The 17,708-nt window shown below is 42.7% G+C and overlaps 1 protein-coding gene across 2 annotated transcripts; it reads left to right on the top strand.

The window, feature by feature from the left end:
* Window positions 1–1,641: 1,641 nt before the first annotated feature.
* Window positions 1,642–16,528, top strand: gmppb (GDP-mannose pyrophosphorylase B). Of its 2 annotated transcripts, none has more exons than XM_032513758.1 (10): window positions 1,642–1,759; window positions 4,523–4,723; window positions 7,388–7,468; window positions 8,564–8,612; window positions 9,215–9,357; window positions 9,592–9,750; window positions 10,048–10,126; window positions 11,492–11,619; window positions 11,704–11,886; window positions 13,485–16,528. In XM_032513758.1, exons 2-10 carry the CDS (start codon window positions 4,595–4,597, stop codon window positions 13,614–13,616), a joined length of 1,083 nt encoding a protein of 360 aa, XP_032369649.1. In that variant the 5' UTR covers window positions 1,642–1,759; window positions 4,523–4,594; the 3' UTR covers window positions 13,617–16,528. The 2 variants fall into 2 exon arrangements, with proteins under 2 accessions (XP_032369649.1, XP_032369650.1); XM_032513759.1 differs by having other exon boundaries at window positions 1,647–1,759; window positions 4,552–4,723.
* Window positions 16,529–17,708: the final 1,180 nt, after the last annotated feature.

The raw sequence follows: 17,708 nt of genomic DNA, 5'->3' as shown, positions 1-17,708 counted from the left end.
ATAATTATAGTTAATCTGAGCTCATACGGGTCCCTGGTACCTGCCGACAGGTGCTTTTTATTTACCATCACCTCCGTCGAGGTTCCAAGCGAGCTGAGGCGATATCAGGAAGTGACAGGAAAACCTGCAGACCACTGATTGGTCGGAGTGAATCGTCACGAATCAGTGCGTGGTCATGATTCTGCGACGGATGGAGGAGGACGGTGCGTCTCGGCCGGGTCGAGCAGGTACCATGTAATGGAAAAACACCATAAAACAGCTGTTGTGATGCGTTCAGTTCACACAGACCCGTATTGGCTAATACGGTTTCTAATTAACATTTTAACAAAAATGGTTATTATTGCATTTTTTTCATGTTGGCCAGACAAGTCTTTCAGTGCTCCTTATAGTTTTTTTTCTTTTAAAATAAATGACATTAGTCACGTTCTTGGCTCATTGTTGCGCGCTCTGTTTTTAATTCTGATATTTCTAACGACACAGCACGAGGGGAGATGACTGTCTCCATGGATACGGTGACTGACGAGCAAGGTGCTTTTTTTTAAATATTTTTTGGCTGACTGTTATCAACTTATTCTCTCTTGGAACAAAATATTCACTTCTCATAGTCCTGTGGAAGCCCCTTCCTGTCATAGAATAACAAATAGTTGTAATGTTGGAAACTACAAAAATACAGATACAGTTGCCATGAGATAATAAATCAAAAGCCTCAACATTTTGACAAATGTAATTGTTTTAATTCCGATACTTGCAACAACACTTAAAAAAGGAGCACCAGACGATGTTCGTTCCCATGGAGACGAGATGAAACATCCCGTCACCTGTCACGCTGTCAAATCACAAGTATGCAAAAGCGTTGCGTGGAATGCGGCGCATCATCCGCCTCCCACCGCCACGCTGTTTTTCTCTGATTGGTCAGAAGTGGGAAAAAGAGGCGGGACCAGAGTGTGTGGGACATACCATTTTTTATGTGTTAGGGTTGTAGAGAAAAGTTTAAATAAAGGTTACTGAATAAGGGGGGGGCAGCCGTGACGACTTGGTTTATTTTTCATCAAGTAAAAATAATTAAACATCCCTAACGTTATTTTGTGTAGTTTATGGATATTTGTGTTACTAAGTTATAGCTCCGGCTGATTTTAACATCCCCGTGTCAGTGACAGTAGTGGGAGGCAGTCTGTCAAGCTCCCCAGAATCAGCCAGCCAGATCGGAAACCAGGTGAAATGGCCTTAGAAATAAAAGCACCTCACTTTTTCCTTAGTTATATTTAAAGAACAATGTTAGAACATAATTATATTCACATTATATTCACATATAGTTGTAGCTCCTCTTTTCACCCTGTGTGTTGAACTCTGTTATAGCTGCAGAGTGAGGCATCACACTTCTGTTCCATCTTTGTTGGGGGGGGGGGGGGGGTCATTCAAGTTTTCTGGTGGAGATGGTAAGTCCCTTTGGGTGGACTTTGGGCTTTTTTTTTAAACTTTGGAAACCTGTAACATGCACACAAAAAATATATGTCACAATAAAGGAAATCACAAAAGGGGAAAAGCCACAAAGCACAGTATGAGCACTTTAAACGACCAAATCGTGCTTTTATTTTGAAACCATAAACCGGATGTTTGGTGTTTCACGTCGTCTGACTTGACTCCGGTCGGCTCGACAGGAAACCAAACAAGGGATTCGGCTATGAACAATCTTACGTGTCATTCCCAGAGTTTCAGTGATTCACAAATCTCCTGGAGACTTTTGGTGAACGACATCCTTGTGAGTTTTCATCCTTTTTGGTTCACTTTCACCCAGACTGAAGCGAGAGCCAGATGATATTTAGTAAACCGGCGTCTTGGCGTCAAAAGATGTAAATCAAGTCATCAGCAAGTGAGCTAGCAAGGCTGAGCTAACACGGGTTAGCTAAACTCACTGCAAGTTCATTCGTGTAAGAAAACACATGAACACAGTCTGTTATTTAGTGACTGGAATTACTCTATATTTAAATTTGTAAAAAATATAGTTTGAAATATTTTAGGAAGGTGAAACAATCTGCTGCAGACTAATCCTACGTGCGGAGTCACAAGGAGATTTTTTTTTCTAGAAACAGCTGAATAAGTGACAGTTCTTAAATGAATTTTGAAAATGAAATCATAGGTTTTGTTGTTATGACATACTATGACTTTTTGTTATTATAATGTTGGATGATTTAGGCCTACCCGTTGTCCATTAGTTCCTGACATAAAGAATGTATTTACAACTGCTGTAGCATCTTTTAAGGGAAATACAATTATTTATCTTAATATTAGGTGTATTTACTTAGTCAGTATTTACCTCTGGATGTGTACTCAGTTCATACGTCAGCAGGCGAGCGTTCATTCATAAATTGTCCCGTTCACACGGTAAAGAAAGCACTGATCACCGGGTTGCTAACACGGCCAACGTTAATGTAGATTTTAGGTATGTGCCAAAAATATTTAAGTGTTTCTCAAAGTTATAAAGAAGTTCTACAAAAAAAAAAAAAAAAAGATTCGGCAAAGTGGTTGAACTGGTCCTTTATCCCCAGACCTGCTAAGACCAGAGACGTCATCATACACTGAAGGACCGGTTCACCCGGTTTTACAACGTGCCGATCTGTGCGCCTCTCTCAGGCGAACTCTGAACTCTGCATGAGCGCAGACACAGATTGGAGAATAAATAAGTGGTGAGACATAACATTCATGCTCCCTAGCGAATTAACATTTCTGTTTTTAATGTCCCCTAACGTCCCCGCGTGGACACACTTTCCATTTATAGTCTTACAAGCATGGATGTAGTCAGTGATGTAGTCTATGTGATACGCAGGTATACCCACTAAGAAAGCTCCAGGATTTCCATTTACCCGTTTAACCCTCACGTTGTCCTCGGGTCAAATTGACCCGTTGTCCTATATCAATGATCAACAATCTTTTTAATTCCCCAAAATAACATGATTGATTCCACACAACGCTCTTTGCCAAGTACAAATCTCTACTTTTGTTAATTTTGGGGCGTCTTATTCAATTTTACAGCATTTGCAAAAAAAATCGAAGTGTTTTTGAAAACGTATTGAGTAAAAGTTGACATATTCCAGTCTGTGATTATCCATCGACATCCGTTCCTTTAATTTTAGTCTAAATAATCCTAATTTCTGCTTTTCTAACTCAAACATTAGGTATAATTTTCCATAAATGAGGTTTTTTGACCATCAATTCCAAAAATAACTGTAAAACTAAAGTTAATAAGTTAGTGTTACGTAGTGTTGAAAACATCAAAAAAGTGACAAACATTGAAAAAAAAGCATCAAAAGTGTTGAAAAAAGGGGAAACATTAAAAAAAAATTGATAAAAAGCACCAACAAAAATGTTGATTTTCAATTTTGACAGGAAGACAACACGAGGGTTAAAAATGACACGCAGCAACATAGTTTCCATTATACTGTGTATTTGATATTGGTGCATAAAAGTGTGTCTGAATACAGGAAATGCTCAAAACTTCCCTGGGGAAGGACACCCCCCCCCCCCCCCACAGATATGGCTCCCACTACAGTACATTAGACTACACCCCTGCATGGACTGATAACCCTGTAAGGGAATCCCAGGGGCAAATACTGATCTGTTGAAGCACCCAGAGGGTAGTGACCTCTCCAGTCTGTGCCTGCCATGTCCTACTACTAGTAGTCCTTACCTAGGTACTGTCAGGGCCTCATACCCTGCTTCTGACTGGCTATTAGTCCTTACCTAGGTACTGTCAGGGCCTCATACTCGCTTCTGATGGCTATTAGTCCCTTACCAGGTACTGTCAGGGCCCTCAACTCTGCTTCTGACTGGCTAGTAGTCCTTACCTGTACTGTCCAGGGCCCTCATACTCTGCTTCTGACTGGCTAGAGTCCTTACCTAGTACTGTCAGGCCCTCATACTCTGCTTCTGACTGGCTAGTAGTCCTTACCTAGGTACTGTCAGGGCCCTCGTACTCTGCTTCTGACTGGATAGTAGTCCTTACATTGGTACTGTCAGGGCCCTCATACTCTGCTTCTGACTGGCTAGTAGTCCTTACCTAGCTACTGTCAGGCCCTCATACTCTGCTTCTGACTGGCTAGTAGTCCTTACCTAGGTACTGTCAGGGCCCTCATACTCTGCTTCTGACTGGCTAGTAGTCCTTACCTAGGTACTGTCAGGACCCTCATACTCTGCTTCTGACTGGCTAGTAGTCCTTACCTAGGTACTGTCAGGACCCTCATACTCTGCTTCTGACTGGCTAGTAGTCCTTACCTAGGTACTGTCAGGACCCTCATACTCTGCTCCTGACTGGCTAGTAGTCCTTACCTAGGTACTGTCAGGGCCCTCATACCCTGCTTCTGACTGGCTAGTAGTCCTTACCTAGGTACTAAGCTCAACACACCGGCACTTTCAGGCAGCCTGAGGGTTTCATTCAAATAACCTTGATTTGAAAGTTACTTCAAATCGAATCTTTCTCAGAAAGCAGCGTGTCATATTTGATGTTACCTTATCACTGCTCCGCCAGGCACTGTGACTCTCCTCTCCCCCGCTCCGGCTCGCTGCGGTCACCCTGGCAACGGCTGCTAACGGCAGAAGCATGAAGGCTTTGATCCTGGTCGGGGGTTACGGGACCCGGCTGCGACCCCTCACACTGAGCGTCCCCAAACCGCTGGTGGAGTTCTGCAACAAACCCATCCTGCTGCACCAGGTGGAGGCACTGGTCAAGGTACGGAGGAACAGATGCTCTCCAACCAGTCACAACACACGGGGCGGGGGGGGGTTGTCGGTCACCTTGTCTCTCTCTGAGTCTGTGTGTCTGTCTGTCTGTCTGTCTTTGAACTTTACTGCTGACGTTTCTTTTTAAGTTTATTGAAGGTAGTCGGTCACCTTCTGTGTCTCTCTTACTCTCTCTCTCTCTCTCTCTCTCTCTATGTGTGTGTGTGTGTGTGTGTGTGTGTGTGCGTGTGCGCGTGCGCGTGTGTGCGCGTGCGCGTCTCTCTCTCTCACTGTCTCTCACTGTGTGTCTCTCTCAAGTTAAATTTTTCAATTTCATGTTGCTTTATTAGCAAAAAATCCATCCGTGTTGCCAAAGCATAAGAACAAACAACAACAAGCAGTAAATCCATCTGATATTGTAATACAAGTAAACTAAGATAAAGGATAACTAAGATATAATTGTTGATACTAAACAAACCCTGTGCATGTCCCTCAAAGGGTACGCTGACACAACAATATAAAAAAAGAATACAAATAAATAAAAGAATAGCAAAATAAAAATGATAATATATACAATTCTCTATTTATTTAGCCTTGTATTGTGGCAGGAGAAGAGATATTTAGCTGCTAGCCTGCCGTGCTTTTATCTTCTCCTAATAAAAAAGGAATCTTTGTGTCCTCAGTGTAGGTAGTGAAGCCTGGTATATGTTTGTCAAAGTTTGGAAATATTTGGTTGTTAAGTCTTCATATTTGGGACATGTACAGTTGTGGTCAAAAGTGTACATACACTTGTAGAAAATCACAATGTTATGGCTGTCTTGAGTCTTCAATAAGTTCTACAACTCTTATTTTTCTGTGATAGAGTGATCGGAACACATACATGTTTGTCACAAAAAACAGTCATAAAGTTTGGTTCTTTCATAAATTTATTATGGGTCTGCTGAAAATGTCACCAAATCTGCTGGGTCAAAAATATACATACAGCAACATTAGTATTTGGTTACATGTCCCTTGGCCATTTTCACGGCAACTAGGCGCTTTTGGTAGCCATCCACAAGGTCCTGGCAAGCTTCAGGTCGAATGTTTGACCACTCTTCTTGACAGAATTGGTGCAGTTCAGCTAAATGTGATGGTTTTCTTGCATGAACCTGTTTCTTTAGCACTGTCCACATGTTCTCAATGGGGTTTAAGTCAGGACTTTGGGAAGGCCATTCTAAAACCTTAATTCTAGCCTGGTTTAGCCATTCCTTTACCACTTTTGATGTGTGTTTTGGGTCATTGTCTTGTTGGAACACCCAACTGCGCCCAAGACCCAACCTTCGGGCTGATGGTTTTAAGTTTTCCTGCAGAATTTGGAGGTAATCCTCCTTCTTCATTATCCCATTTACTTTCTGCAAAGAACCAGTTCCACTGGCAGCAAAACATCCCCAGAGCATAATACTACCACCACCATGCTTGACAGTAGGCATGGTGTTCCTGGGATTAAAGGCCTCACCTTTTCTCCTCCAAACATATTGCTGGGTGCTGTGGCCAAACAGCTCAATTTTTGTTTCGTCTGACCAGAGAACTTTCCTCCAGAAGGTTTTATCTTTGTCCATGTGATCAGCAGCAAACTTCAGCCGAGTCTTAAGGTGCCTTTTCTGGAGCAAGGGCTTCTTTCTTGCACGGCAGCCTCTCAGTCCATGGCGATGTAAAACACGCTTGACTGTGGAGACTGACACCTGTGTTCCATCAGCTTCCAAATCCTTGCAGACCTGCTTCTTGGTGATTCTTGGTTGACTCTTGACCATCCTGACCAATCTCCTCTCGGCAGCATGTGATAGCTTGCGTTTTCTTCCTGATCGTGGCAGTGACACAACTGTTCCATGCACTTTATACTTGCGTATAAGTGTCTGCACAGTTGCTCTTGGGACCTGTAGCTGCTTTGAAATGGCTCCAAGTGACTTCCCTGACTTGTTCAAGTCAATAATTCGCTTTTTCAGATCCACACTGAGTTCCTTTGACTTTCCCATTGTAGCTTTGTAGCTGAGTCTAATCACTGGGTCAAATGAGCCTATTTAAATGGGCTCATGAGAAGTCAACAGCTGTAGTCAATCAGAATCACTTAGAATAAGTGAAGAGGCCATGACATGAAGCTAATTTGATTGACACAACTCGCTACATCACCAAAATTGACATATTTTGTTGCTGTATGTATATTTTTGACCCAGCAGATTTGGTGACATTTTCAGCAGACCCATAATAAATTTATGAAAGAACCAAACTTTATGACTGTTTTTTGTGACAAACATGTATGTGTTCCGATCACTCTATCACAGAAAAATAAGAGTTGTAGAACTTATTGAAGACTCAAGACAGCCATAACATTGTGATTTTCTACAAGTGTATGTACACTTTTGACCACAACTGTACATCGGACATGTAAATCTGTTTTAATATCCTGGGGGCAGTGTGTACAGACTTGCTCCTCTTTGGTCTCCACACTTTAAAATGTCGACCTGTCTCAATTCCCCTCATGGTCACTGACTCTGTATTTTGTTAAAATTAGTATTTCTTTTGGATTTTTTTGTTTTGAGATATTCAACCAATTGGATATCCCTGTTCAGGGATTGATGACAGAGGAGCTTGTATTGGATTTTATTTTCATGTTACCATCGTTCTCTGTCTCTTACAGGCCGGCGTGGACCATGTGATTCTGGCGGTGAGCTACATGTCGGAGCTGCTGGAGAGAGAGATGAGAGTCCAGGAGGAGAGAGTACGTACAACAAACCATCTCACACACACACACACACACACACACACACAGCGGCGACGCACATCAGCGCTCACAACACACTAGCTGAATCTCACTTCATCCGCGTCTCGTCCGTGCTCCCTCGGTGGGACGAACTAAGACGAGAGGAAATCATGCGAGGAGAGAGGAAAGGAGGAAAATGTGTTTTTAGAGGGATGAGAGAGTCCTTTTTCTCTGAAGCGTCAAGTGAGTTAGCAACGGCTTTTACCGCAGCACGGCTTCCTGGAAAGCTGCTCTTGTGTATCCTCGCTCATAGCTCCTCAGAGATCCCTCCTGAGAGACGAGAGATTCAGCCACTGAATGGTTAAATAGTAGTTCACAGCACCAGAGTTAACTTTTTCCGGAAGGGTCTATTCATAAAAATCATGTGGTATCATGGGTAGGTTTTATTTATTCTCTGAGATTTGACCTCTGTCTGCAACACATCACAAGAGATGTGGCTGGAATAAGTTGTCTCTGAAAGCATCAAACAACACGACATTTGAAAAATTCAGCAACCTCTCTTTCCGGTGTGGGCCGTGTTTCTCCTGCTGCTTCGTCCTATCTGTACATCGTCAGGGTCAGGGTGCCTGTTACAGCACTCTCTCAGTAGTTGTGTGTCATCTACTATTACTTGTAACTTGGATTTTGAACTCTGACACCCTGGCTGGTTGAATTGTTTATGCACATTTTCAATTAAATTAAATTTATGAGTTATCTCAAGACACTTTACAGATAGAGTAGCTCTAGACCACACTCTATAATTTACAAAAACCCAACAATTACAGTAATTCTCCCCGCAGCAAGCATTTAAGAAAAACTCTTTTAGGGAGAAACCTTGGACACACCCAGGCTCCTGGTAGGCGGTGTCTGATGGTCCCGGTTGGGGGTGTGATGAACAGTGGCAATAATAGTCTCAATAAAGACAATGGTAGTTGTAGTAGTTCATGGCGTAGCAGGACGTAGCAGGGCATAGTAGGGCGTAGTAGTGTGTAGCAGGGCACTGCAGAGCGTAGCAGGCCGGTTTGTATTTTAATATTACAGAACGTTTCTGAATGTTTCTCTGTGTCTCTTCAGCTTGGGATTCGTATCTCTCTGTCTCATGAGAAGGAGCCTCTGGGAACTGGTGAGTTTCTTTTCACTACAGACAGGAAACAGTCCATGCACCACAACAAAGTAAATTTTTTATTGTGTCCAGTAATTAAAATAGTGAGTCTTGAAAGAAATATGTAACTGTCATTCAAGATAGGGGTGAAAAATGCTTCTCCACAGTGGGGTCGTGCTGACCGCCACCTCCTCTAGCTAATACTCTGTCTATGGAGAAGTAGCTCCTACAACCGCACATCAAAATATCCAAACCAGTCCTTTAAGTGTCTGATTAATAGCTCTTCTTCACGTTATTTATCTGACCAATCCCTGACAGTCGCAGGTTCACTATTGCTTGAAATACAGTAGTATGCTGTAGCTTTAAGATTTCCCTTCATGGGGACTACAGGGCCCAGGCCAAAGCCAAAGTACACACAGGGATGTCCACATACTATTGGCCAGCGGCGTTTCTGACCTGAAGATGGGACTTGTCCCACTTTAGGCCTGTGTCTGCGAGTACAAGCTAGGTTTCCAGGCTGTGTGGTTGCATTGTATGGTAGAGTAAAATCCATTAGGACTATGACTGAAAGTTTATTCTAATGAATGAAAATGAGAATTAACACGTTTGTGTTTTGTGTGCAGCGGGCCCCCTGGCGTTGGCTCGAGAGCTGCTGAACACCGACAACGAGCCCTTCTTCGTCCTCAACTCGGACGTCATCTGTGATTTTCCGTTCAAAGATCTGCTGCAGTTCCACCACAACCACGGCAGGGAGGGCACCATCGTGGTGAGACAGACGGAGACTGTAAAACGTGTCTTTTTAAGAGTAAATCTGTCCAGATGCTGAGTGAAGACTACAACAGATTGTCCAGTCAGACTTTGGACGAAAGATGGGAAACGAGGACATTTTTAATATACGTCCATCAGTGGACAATTGCTGGAAATCAAAGACAGTGGTGGATAGTTTTATTCAGACTTAAACTTAAAAGTGTGTGTGTGTGTGTGTGTTGTGTGTGTCTAGGTAACGCGGGTGGAGGAGCCCTCGAAGTACGGCGTGGTGGTGTTTGAGGCGGACAGCGGCAGGATACATCGCTTCGTCGAAAAACCGCAGGTCTTCGTCTCCAACAAGATCAACGCCGGCATATACATCTTCAATCCCAGCATGCTCAGCAGGATCCAGGTCTCACACACACACACACACACACACACACACACACACACACACACACACAACACACCCCACACACCACAACACCACATCACAGTCACTCACACTCACTACTATAAATATTTCTACATATTGATGCGTTGTAATTGTGTGTGTGTGTGTGTGTGTGTGTGTGTGTGTGTGTGTGTGTGGTGTGTGTGTGTGTGTGTGTGTGTGTGTGTGTGTGTGTGGTGTGTGTGTGTGTGTGTGTGTGTGTGTGTGTGTGTGTGTGTGTGTGTGTGTGTGTGTGTGTGTGTGTGTGGTGCGCAGCTGAGACCAACGTCCATAGAGAAAGAGATATTTCCTGTCATGGCGGAGGAGGGACAGCTGTACACCATGGAGCTACAGGGTAACTATTACTACTGCAGTACTACAACACAAATCTGCAATTCACCCATTTCTTTTTATTCATGGGTGTTTACCTGTAAATTATTCCCCGTTTCCAGTCTTTATGCTAAGCTAAGCCACCCAGTTGCTGGCGATTGCTTCATATTTAGCATACAAACATGAAAGTGGTATCAATCTCCTCATCTAACTTTGGCACAAAAGGAAATAAGCAAAATATTTTTTTATTTATCTAAGCAACATGCTAATGGAATATATTGTGGTCTCACAGCTCACACCTCTACCAGACGTAAGTGTTTGGAGTTTTCCTCCCACCCAAACTCACGTAGTCCTGGAGAGGCATGGTTTGTAGAGAAGCACCGGTACCAACAAAACCTCTGAAACCCCATGTCTGGATCAAGACTGGTTCCATGTAGTCTTTGTCCACAAGTATAGATCAGAATCAGCAGAAGGAATGAATCTTGAACCGGTGCATCTCTAGATCCTCATCCGTCTCTGGGAGCGATCAGCGTAGTCTGGAACCGTGAGATACCTAGATGAGTAGTTAAACCTCCCCCCATGCTCTAGTCCTGGCAGGCGGACCGGTCCCAGTCACTGGTCCTTTAACGACTGGGTCAGTGGTGGGGACTTTCTGCTGATCATGTGACCTTTTGCTTCAGTACCTCACCTGCACCCACCTACAGATCATAAGGAAACCTTTGTGTCCCTGTTTCCATGGTAACTTCACTGCTCTGTCTGTCTGTCTCTTTTTTTGTGTGTTACTGTCTGCCTGCCTGTCTGTCTGTCTTTGTGCCTGTCTGTTTTCCTGTCTCCCTCTCTCTCTCTCTCTCTCTCTCTCTCTCTCTCTGTGTTACTGTCTGTCTGCCTGTCTCTGTCTGTCTCTCTCTCTCTGTGTTACTGTTTGTCTGTCTGTCTGTTTGTCTTTGTCTGTCTCTCTTTCTGTTACTGCCTGTGTTACTGTCTGTCTGCCTGTCTCTGTCTGTCTCCCTCTCTGTGTTACTGTTTGTCTGTCTGTCTGGTTGTCTTTGTCTCTCTCTTTCTGTTACTGCCTGTGTTACTGTCTGTCTGCCTGTCTCTGTCTGTCTCCCTCTCTGTGTTACTGTTTGTCTGTCTGTCTGGTTGTCTTTGTCTCTCTCTTTCTGTTACTGCCTGTGTTACTGTCTGTCTGCCTGTCTGTCTGCCTGTCTGCCTGTCTCTGTCTGTCTCCCTCTCTGTGTTACTGTTTGTCTGTCTGTCTGGTTGTCTCTGTCTGTCTGTCTCTCTGTGTTACTGTTTGTCTGTCTGTCTGGTTGTCTCTGTCTGTCTCTCTTTCGGTTACTGCCTGTGTTACTGTCTGTCTGCCTGTCTGTCTGCTGTCGTCGGCCTGTAGGTTTCTGGATGGACATCGGTCAGCCTAAAGACTTCCTGACAGGGATGTGCATGTACCTTCAGTCGGTACGACAACACGCTCCCGAGAGGCTACTCACGGGGCCAGGTTTCCTAGGCAACGTCCTGGTGGTGAGTCCAGCTCGTTGGTTCTCCGCGTCAACGAGAATAACCGTGCTGAACTCTAATCCGCGTCCTCCTCGCTTCCCTCCGCAGGACCCGACGGCGCAGATCGGCCAGAACTGCACCATCGGGCCGAACGTCACCATCGGCGCCGGCGTGGTGGTGGAGGACGGGGTGCGGATCAAACGCTGCACGGTGCTGAAGGGGGCCCGGGTCCGATCGCACTCCTGGCTGGAGAGCTGCATCGTGGGGTGGAGCTCCTCTGTGGGCCAGTGGGTGAGTAGTGGACCGGACGACCTGTTCACAGCGAAGATCCCAACCCGCCTGCTGACTGACGTGGTGATGCGTCACTCAGGCCTTCCACGGGTCATAGAAGTCTAAAAAAGGTCTAAAATATCAAAATCAATTAAAAGTCTTAAAGTGAAAATTAACACTTTTGTAGGCGTTTTCTGTTGAAGTTTTTTTTACTTTTTCCTTATGTTTTTGTACACATTTGATGCTTTTTTTCTTCAATGTTTGTTACTTTTTTTTTAAAAACATTTTCCACACTACGTAACACTGACTTATTAACTTTAGTTTTACAGTTATTTTTTTGAATTTATGGTCAATAAACCTCATTTATAGGAAATTATACCTAATGTTTGAGTTAGAAAAGCCGAAATTAGGAATTATTTAGACTAAAATTAAAGGAATGGATGTTGATGGATAATCACAGACTGGAATATGTCAACTTTAAATTAATACTATTTCAAAAACACTTCCATTTTTTTTCTTCAAATGCTATAAAATTGAATATGACACCCCAAAATTAATGAAAGTAGAGATTTGTACTTACCAAAGAGCGTTGGGTGGAATCATACATGTTATTTTGGGGAATTAAAAAGAACATTGATGTAGGACAACGGGTCAATTTGACCCGAGGACAACATGAAGGTTAAATAGTTTTCAACAGGTCGTCAATATAACGCTGCTCCCTCTAATGCTGGAAATGGAAATGTTCCCGCAGCGCTTTAAAATGTGTTTTTATTTATTTTGTTTTTGTTCAACATTGCTCCGCATCCCTCCTCAAATCACTCACCGCCCCGCCAAATTAATATTTTTATTTGATCTTAAACCCTAGTCTGGCGTGATGCCGTAGTACACCTGTAGGACTTCTCAGCTTCTTTTCCAAAGTACTTTGTGAACTCCATTGTCGAGCTCGCTGCGACAGCTAATGTTTTTTAAAGAAATTCATGTGGGTGAACAATACGCAGATGAATTCTGGCTCAAGCTCAGGCATGCTTTGAGCTCATGGTCTGAGGGTGCCGGAGCAAATTTGGAGCGAGGTGGAGCAAGAGATAAGGCGACGCTATCAGAAGATATAGTTGTTGCTTGCAGGTTTCTCTATACAGTTAATTTGCTTGTTCCCCCCCCAAAGTTGCTGGTTAACGCAGCATTAAGTTTGTTCAGTCTCCACAAAGTTAGACCCGATTCAAAACTGACTCAGTGTAATGAAGCACTAGATCTATCAAAAATGTCCACAACTTAACTACAACATTGAAAGGATTTTTTTCTGCCCAGATACAGTTTTTTCTCATATATTCTGCGTGTCAACCTGTTCGACCCAGTATAAATAGTCTTGGGGTTATTGTTTGATTTTCTAACAAAATGTTGATCCCCAATTTGAGTGATTCCACTAAGGAACATTTCTATAATCAGACCCTTCCTTCCGACTAAAGACAGAAGATTTGTCTTTGATGTTTTTTTTATATTTATGTTTTCATCTGCCCATGTATTGCTTTTCTCTCTCTCTCTCTCTCGTCTCATATTGTATTTGTAGATTGTTTTGATTGTTGTTAGGTGTGGTGATGCCCTCTGTTCATCTGCGTCGCCAGGTTCGTATGGAGAACGTTACGGTGTTGGGCGAGGATGTGATCGTGAACGACGAGCTTTACCTGAACGGTGCCAACGTGCTGCCTCACAAATCCATCAACGAGTCGGTCCCCGAGCCGCGAATCATCATGTAGCATCGGGCGGAGGAGAAGAATCCCGGCGCCTTTTGCACAAACTCCACCAAGAACTGTGCCAGAATGAGAGAGCGAGAGGGTGGAACAGACGGGTGGAGGAAAGGAAGAGGATGAGGAAGAGGAGATTTGAGAAAAAAAAAAGTTATTAGGACTCCTTTTTAGCCCTGCTTGGCTGCACCGTCCATCAACCAGAGACGATGGCGTAAACATGAGCTGTCAAACAGCAGCCTGGCCCGTCAAACCTCCACAGGTACAACATGAAACTGCCAATGCGACCGATTGGAAATGTCTCTTTGTCTCACTGCTTCATAAGAGAAAGGGCGGGGGAGGGCGCTAATATGGACGAGTTGTCCGTCAGATGGTGGAGGGACTAGGGTGAAGTATATTTGGGGACAGGGGGTTAAAGAGCAATATGAACACTGCTGATTAGATTCACTATGCATTTACATGTCCTGGACTACAACGAACTGGCACTGAAGGGTCACCCTACACCTACGTGTTCCTCTGGAATCATGACTGATGAGACTGAGATTTCTGATCCGACATTTTTAACTATATGCAGTTGATGGTTATAGTTAAAGCTGCATCAATTCCTTGTTACTTAAAGGCATCTTGGGTAGAGCCCGACCGATAAAGGATTTTTTTTAAGGCCGATACCAATATCCCGTATTCCGGATCCAGAAACACGTTTCAAAACATAAACGGATTTCCCCTATCATTAGTTATTTGTAGTTAATTATGAGTTCTCACTAAAATTATATGATAATAATTTGTTTTATTGTCTCAACAGAACAGAGGAACATCAAAATGCATTAAAGTTCTGATAAATAAAATGTATAAAAATACCAACTGAAGATATGAAACTTAAAAGTCCTTTAAAAAAACACAATAACAAAAAATAATAATCAGTGTTGCCAACAGGGACGTTGTAGAGCGCCCTCTGGTGGACAAACACTGCAACACCAACACTCACAACATGGCTGACCGTCCGTTTTTATTTTAATTTTTAGATAAAAATGTTTCTGATGAATGAATATAAATATATGTAGATATATAATTTTTCGGTCATTATAAATGCCGATACCGATAGATCGGGAAATGCCTAATATCGGCCAATAATATCATCCGCCGATTTATGGTTCGGGCTCTGCTCTTGAGCTGATTATTTACACCCCCAGCAGACATCCCATTGGGTCCATGTTTGTCCCCACTTGATGAATGTAATTTGATCAGTTTGTATATGAAGATAATGATTAGCGCAGCTTTAATCTGTTACGGAGTACGTGCCGAGTATGTCTCGTTGCCACGGTGAACTTAACAGGTTTGTCGTTACTTTCTCTTTATCATGAAAACTGCGGTTCAATGCCAAACTGGTTACTGCTGTGTGGAAAGTGAACGAAATACAGCAACAGCCTTTTCTAACAAACTACACTTTATCGAGTCTGTTTACAGATATCTGAGTCAGACTGCATCTGGGATAGTCTATACTTTGGAATAATAATTTTTTTTGGTCTTCTTTATGTTTTAAGTGTTTCTGAAAGTATCTTAACACCGGCTGACGATCACGTTTTTGCTGACTTCCAGTTTAACGTGTGAAGTACAGGGTGGGGTTACTAGGCTTGGGCATCGAGAACCGGTTCCTACCAGTGGAATCGTTTAGGTGGAGGGTTTCAAATCCAAACGATGCCCAACCCAAGTGGTTCCCGGGGCTTGAAACCCTTCAACCAGAGAAGAAAACGCTGCTTTTCAGGTTGCTGCCAATTATCTCTTCAAAGATAGTTTGTAATGAAATACGGTGAATTTATTTTCACAGATTTTTTTTAATTTTTTTTTGCATTCTGATCTCATTGTCCAAAAATATCTTATGAGAAGCTCGATGCAATTCAATCTTTAAATTAAATGATAGAATCGTGTTCATTACGCGGCCGGAAACATCGTTCGAGGGAAAAACAATGGAAAAAAACACTTTGTCGTTCTTTTTTTTATATATGAATTAGGCTAAAACGTTTAAGATAATAATCTCCCTGCCCTAAAATAAAAAACTGTATCCTCTGTGTGGTGGCCATTTTAGGATATGTCTGACTCAGCTCGTCAAACTCAGCTCAGCTGTACGTCAGCTAGCTACAGCTAGCATGTTAACATGCTACTATTGGATGCTAGCATGCTAGCTACAGCTAGCATGTTAACATGCAACTATTGGAGGCTAACATACTAAATCTTTAGCATGTTTCCATCTTCCACCATGAAGACCCACGAGTTCCATTCCTGGTAGTGTGACGTTTGCTAAAAGACCTTCAACTATTTCACCACAAGGTCCATCAGAAGGTGTGCGGAAGCTTTTGATTGGTTGATTGATCTCAGAGTCAAAAATTAGCTTTCAATCTCATTTTAACGTTTAGCCAACGTTGATGAGATAAAGACTTCTCATCTACGTTGGCTTAAAATTGAGATTAAAGGCCAGGAGCGATTAACCCTTGTGTTGTCTTCCTGTCGATCATAAAACCTTTTCTTTTTCTGGGTTAAAATTTGAAATTTTACTTTTTTTTTTTTTTTTTTATGCTTTGGTCTTTTTTTTACACTTTTTGCAACCTTTCTGTTACTTTCCCCGAGATTTTTGCCGACGTTTTTGTCACTTTCTCTGATGTTTTTGTTGATTATTTTTCCGCACTTTGTTTTACGGTTTTGTTTTCTAATTTTTGTCACTTTTTTCAGCGATCTTTTATCAATTTTTTTCCAAATGTTAGAAAATTGAATATAACACCGAAAAAAAAGTTATTTTTACTTGGGAAGACCGTTGTATAGAACCATCCATGTTATTTTTTTTTTTATTTAGTTGAAAGAAACCCAAATTTCTGATGTAGAAACCTTTTGAAAATGGATCAAATTTAACCTGAGGAAAACAGGGGGGTTAAGAGTGCTTTGAAACATGGAAAGCTGAACATCCCAGTTCTCTGTCACCTGGTCAAACTCCAACAAACTACTACTGATGGACCTTGTGGTGAGATTGGCTGTTTTCTCCTCCTTGTAATTGTGCGGGTGACTCCAACCGGCTGGTCGAGGTACCTGTACGTCGAGGGGGTAGAACTGAACCTCGTGCTACCCTTGTGTGGTTGGACCTTATTATAATTGAGAGTTGATTGGCCTGACATTGCCAGACCTTCCTCCACAGCGCTACAGAGGAGGGGTTTGGCTAGTCCACACAGCCTTCTGAGATCCCCTGAACAATCCCCGAAATGAAACGTCGATATTGACTAAGAGGTGATAAACATGCAAACATACAACATGTTTTGCACGTACAAAAATTGTACGTATCCTTGTGCTTTTGTAAGTGAGTGAGTACGTGGAAATTCTTGACCTTTCCTGGTGGGTATGTGCCGTAAACCTGCATTTCACGTAGACCACACCACTGGATGTCTGTCAGTCCAGACACTCAACAGAACTGATCTCCAACAGATTGCAGTGGATCCCTGTTGTGTCATGCATTAAGTGATAAGCAGTATTTAGAAAACTGACTGTGTCTGAATGAGTGAAGTCTAATCTTGTAATGAAGTCTTTTTTTTCTTCTTTTTTTTAAGAGAATAATATTTACTGACCACATTCACATCTCGTCTCGTCTCTTTTTTTTTTTATCTAGAATTTCCACAGGACTCATTTGACACTTAACGAAGAGTTTACAGGTTATGGTTCGTCCTATTCAGAAAACACTTGTATGATGTCGCCTGTGCCTCTGGATGAGGAAATCACATCGGGGCAATCTCAGCTTCACTCTAAAACTATAGTGCGTGTTTTCTGTCGCCCCGAGTTGTCATTACTTAATTCTAAGTAATGACAACAATGCCGTCGGCGCGTCCACATAATGCAACTCTTCCGTGATCGCACTTCCCCCTCAGTCCTCCTCCTCGCAGTTGCTAGTAGCCATGGAGGACACAAAGGATTAAAAAAAATCTTCTGAACATAGTCATACTGAGAAATCCAGAGAGAGTTGTGTGGAGCTGATAGTCTTAATTTGCTTTGTAGCGACTCATTTGGCGATGACTTGATTGTAACAGACGTTCATTACTATCAAAAACTTAAGCTTTAACACACACACAC

Source organism: Etheostoma spectabile, chromosome 4 (genome assembly GCF_008692095.1).
Source record: "Etheostoma spectabile isolate EspeVRDwgs_2016 chromosome 4, UIUC_Espe_1.0, whole genome shotgun sequence".
NCBI lineage: Eukaryota > Metazoa > Chordata > Actinopteri > Perciformes > Percidae > Etheostoma > Etheostoma spectabile.
The sequence above is the reverse complement of the archived record's forward strand: the minus strand, read 5'-3'. Positions and strand labels throughout refer to the sequence as shown.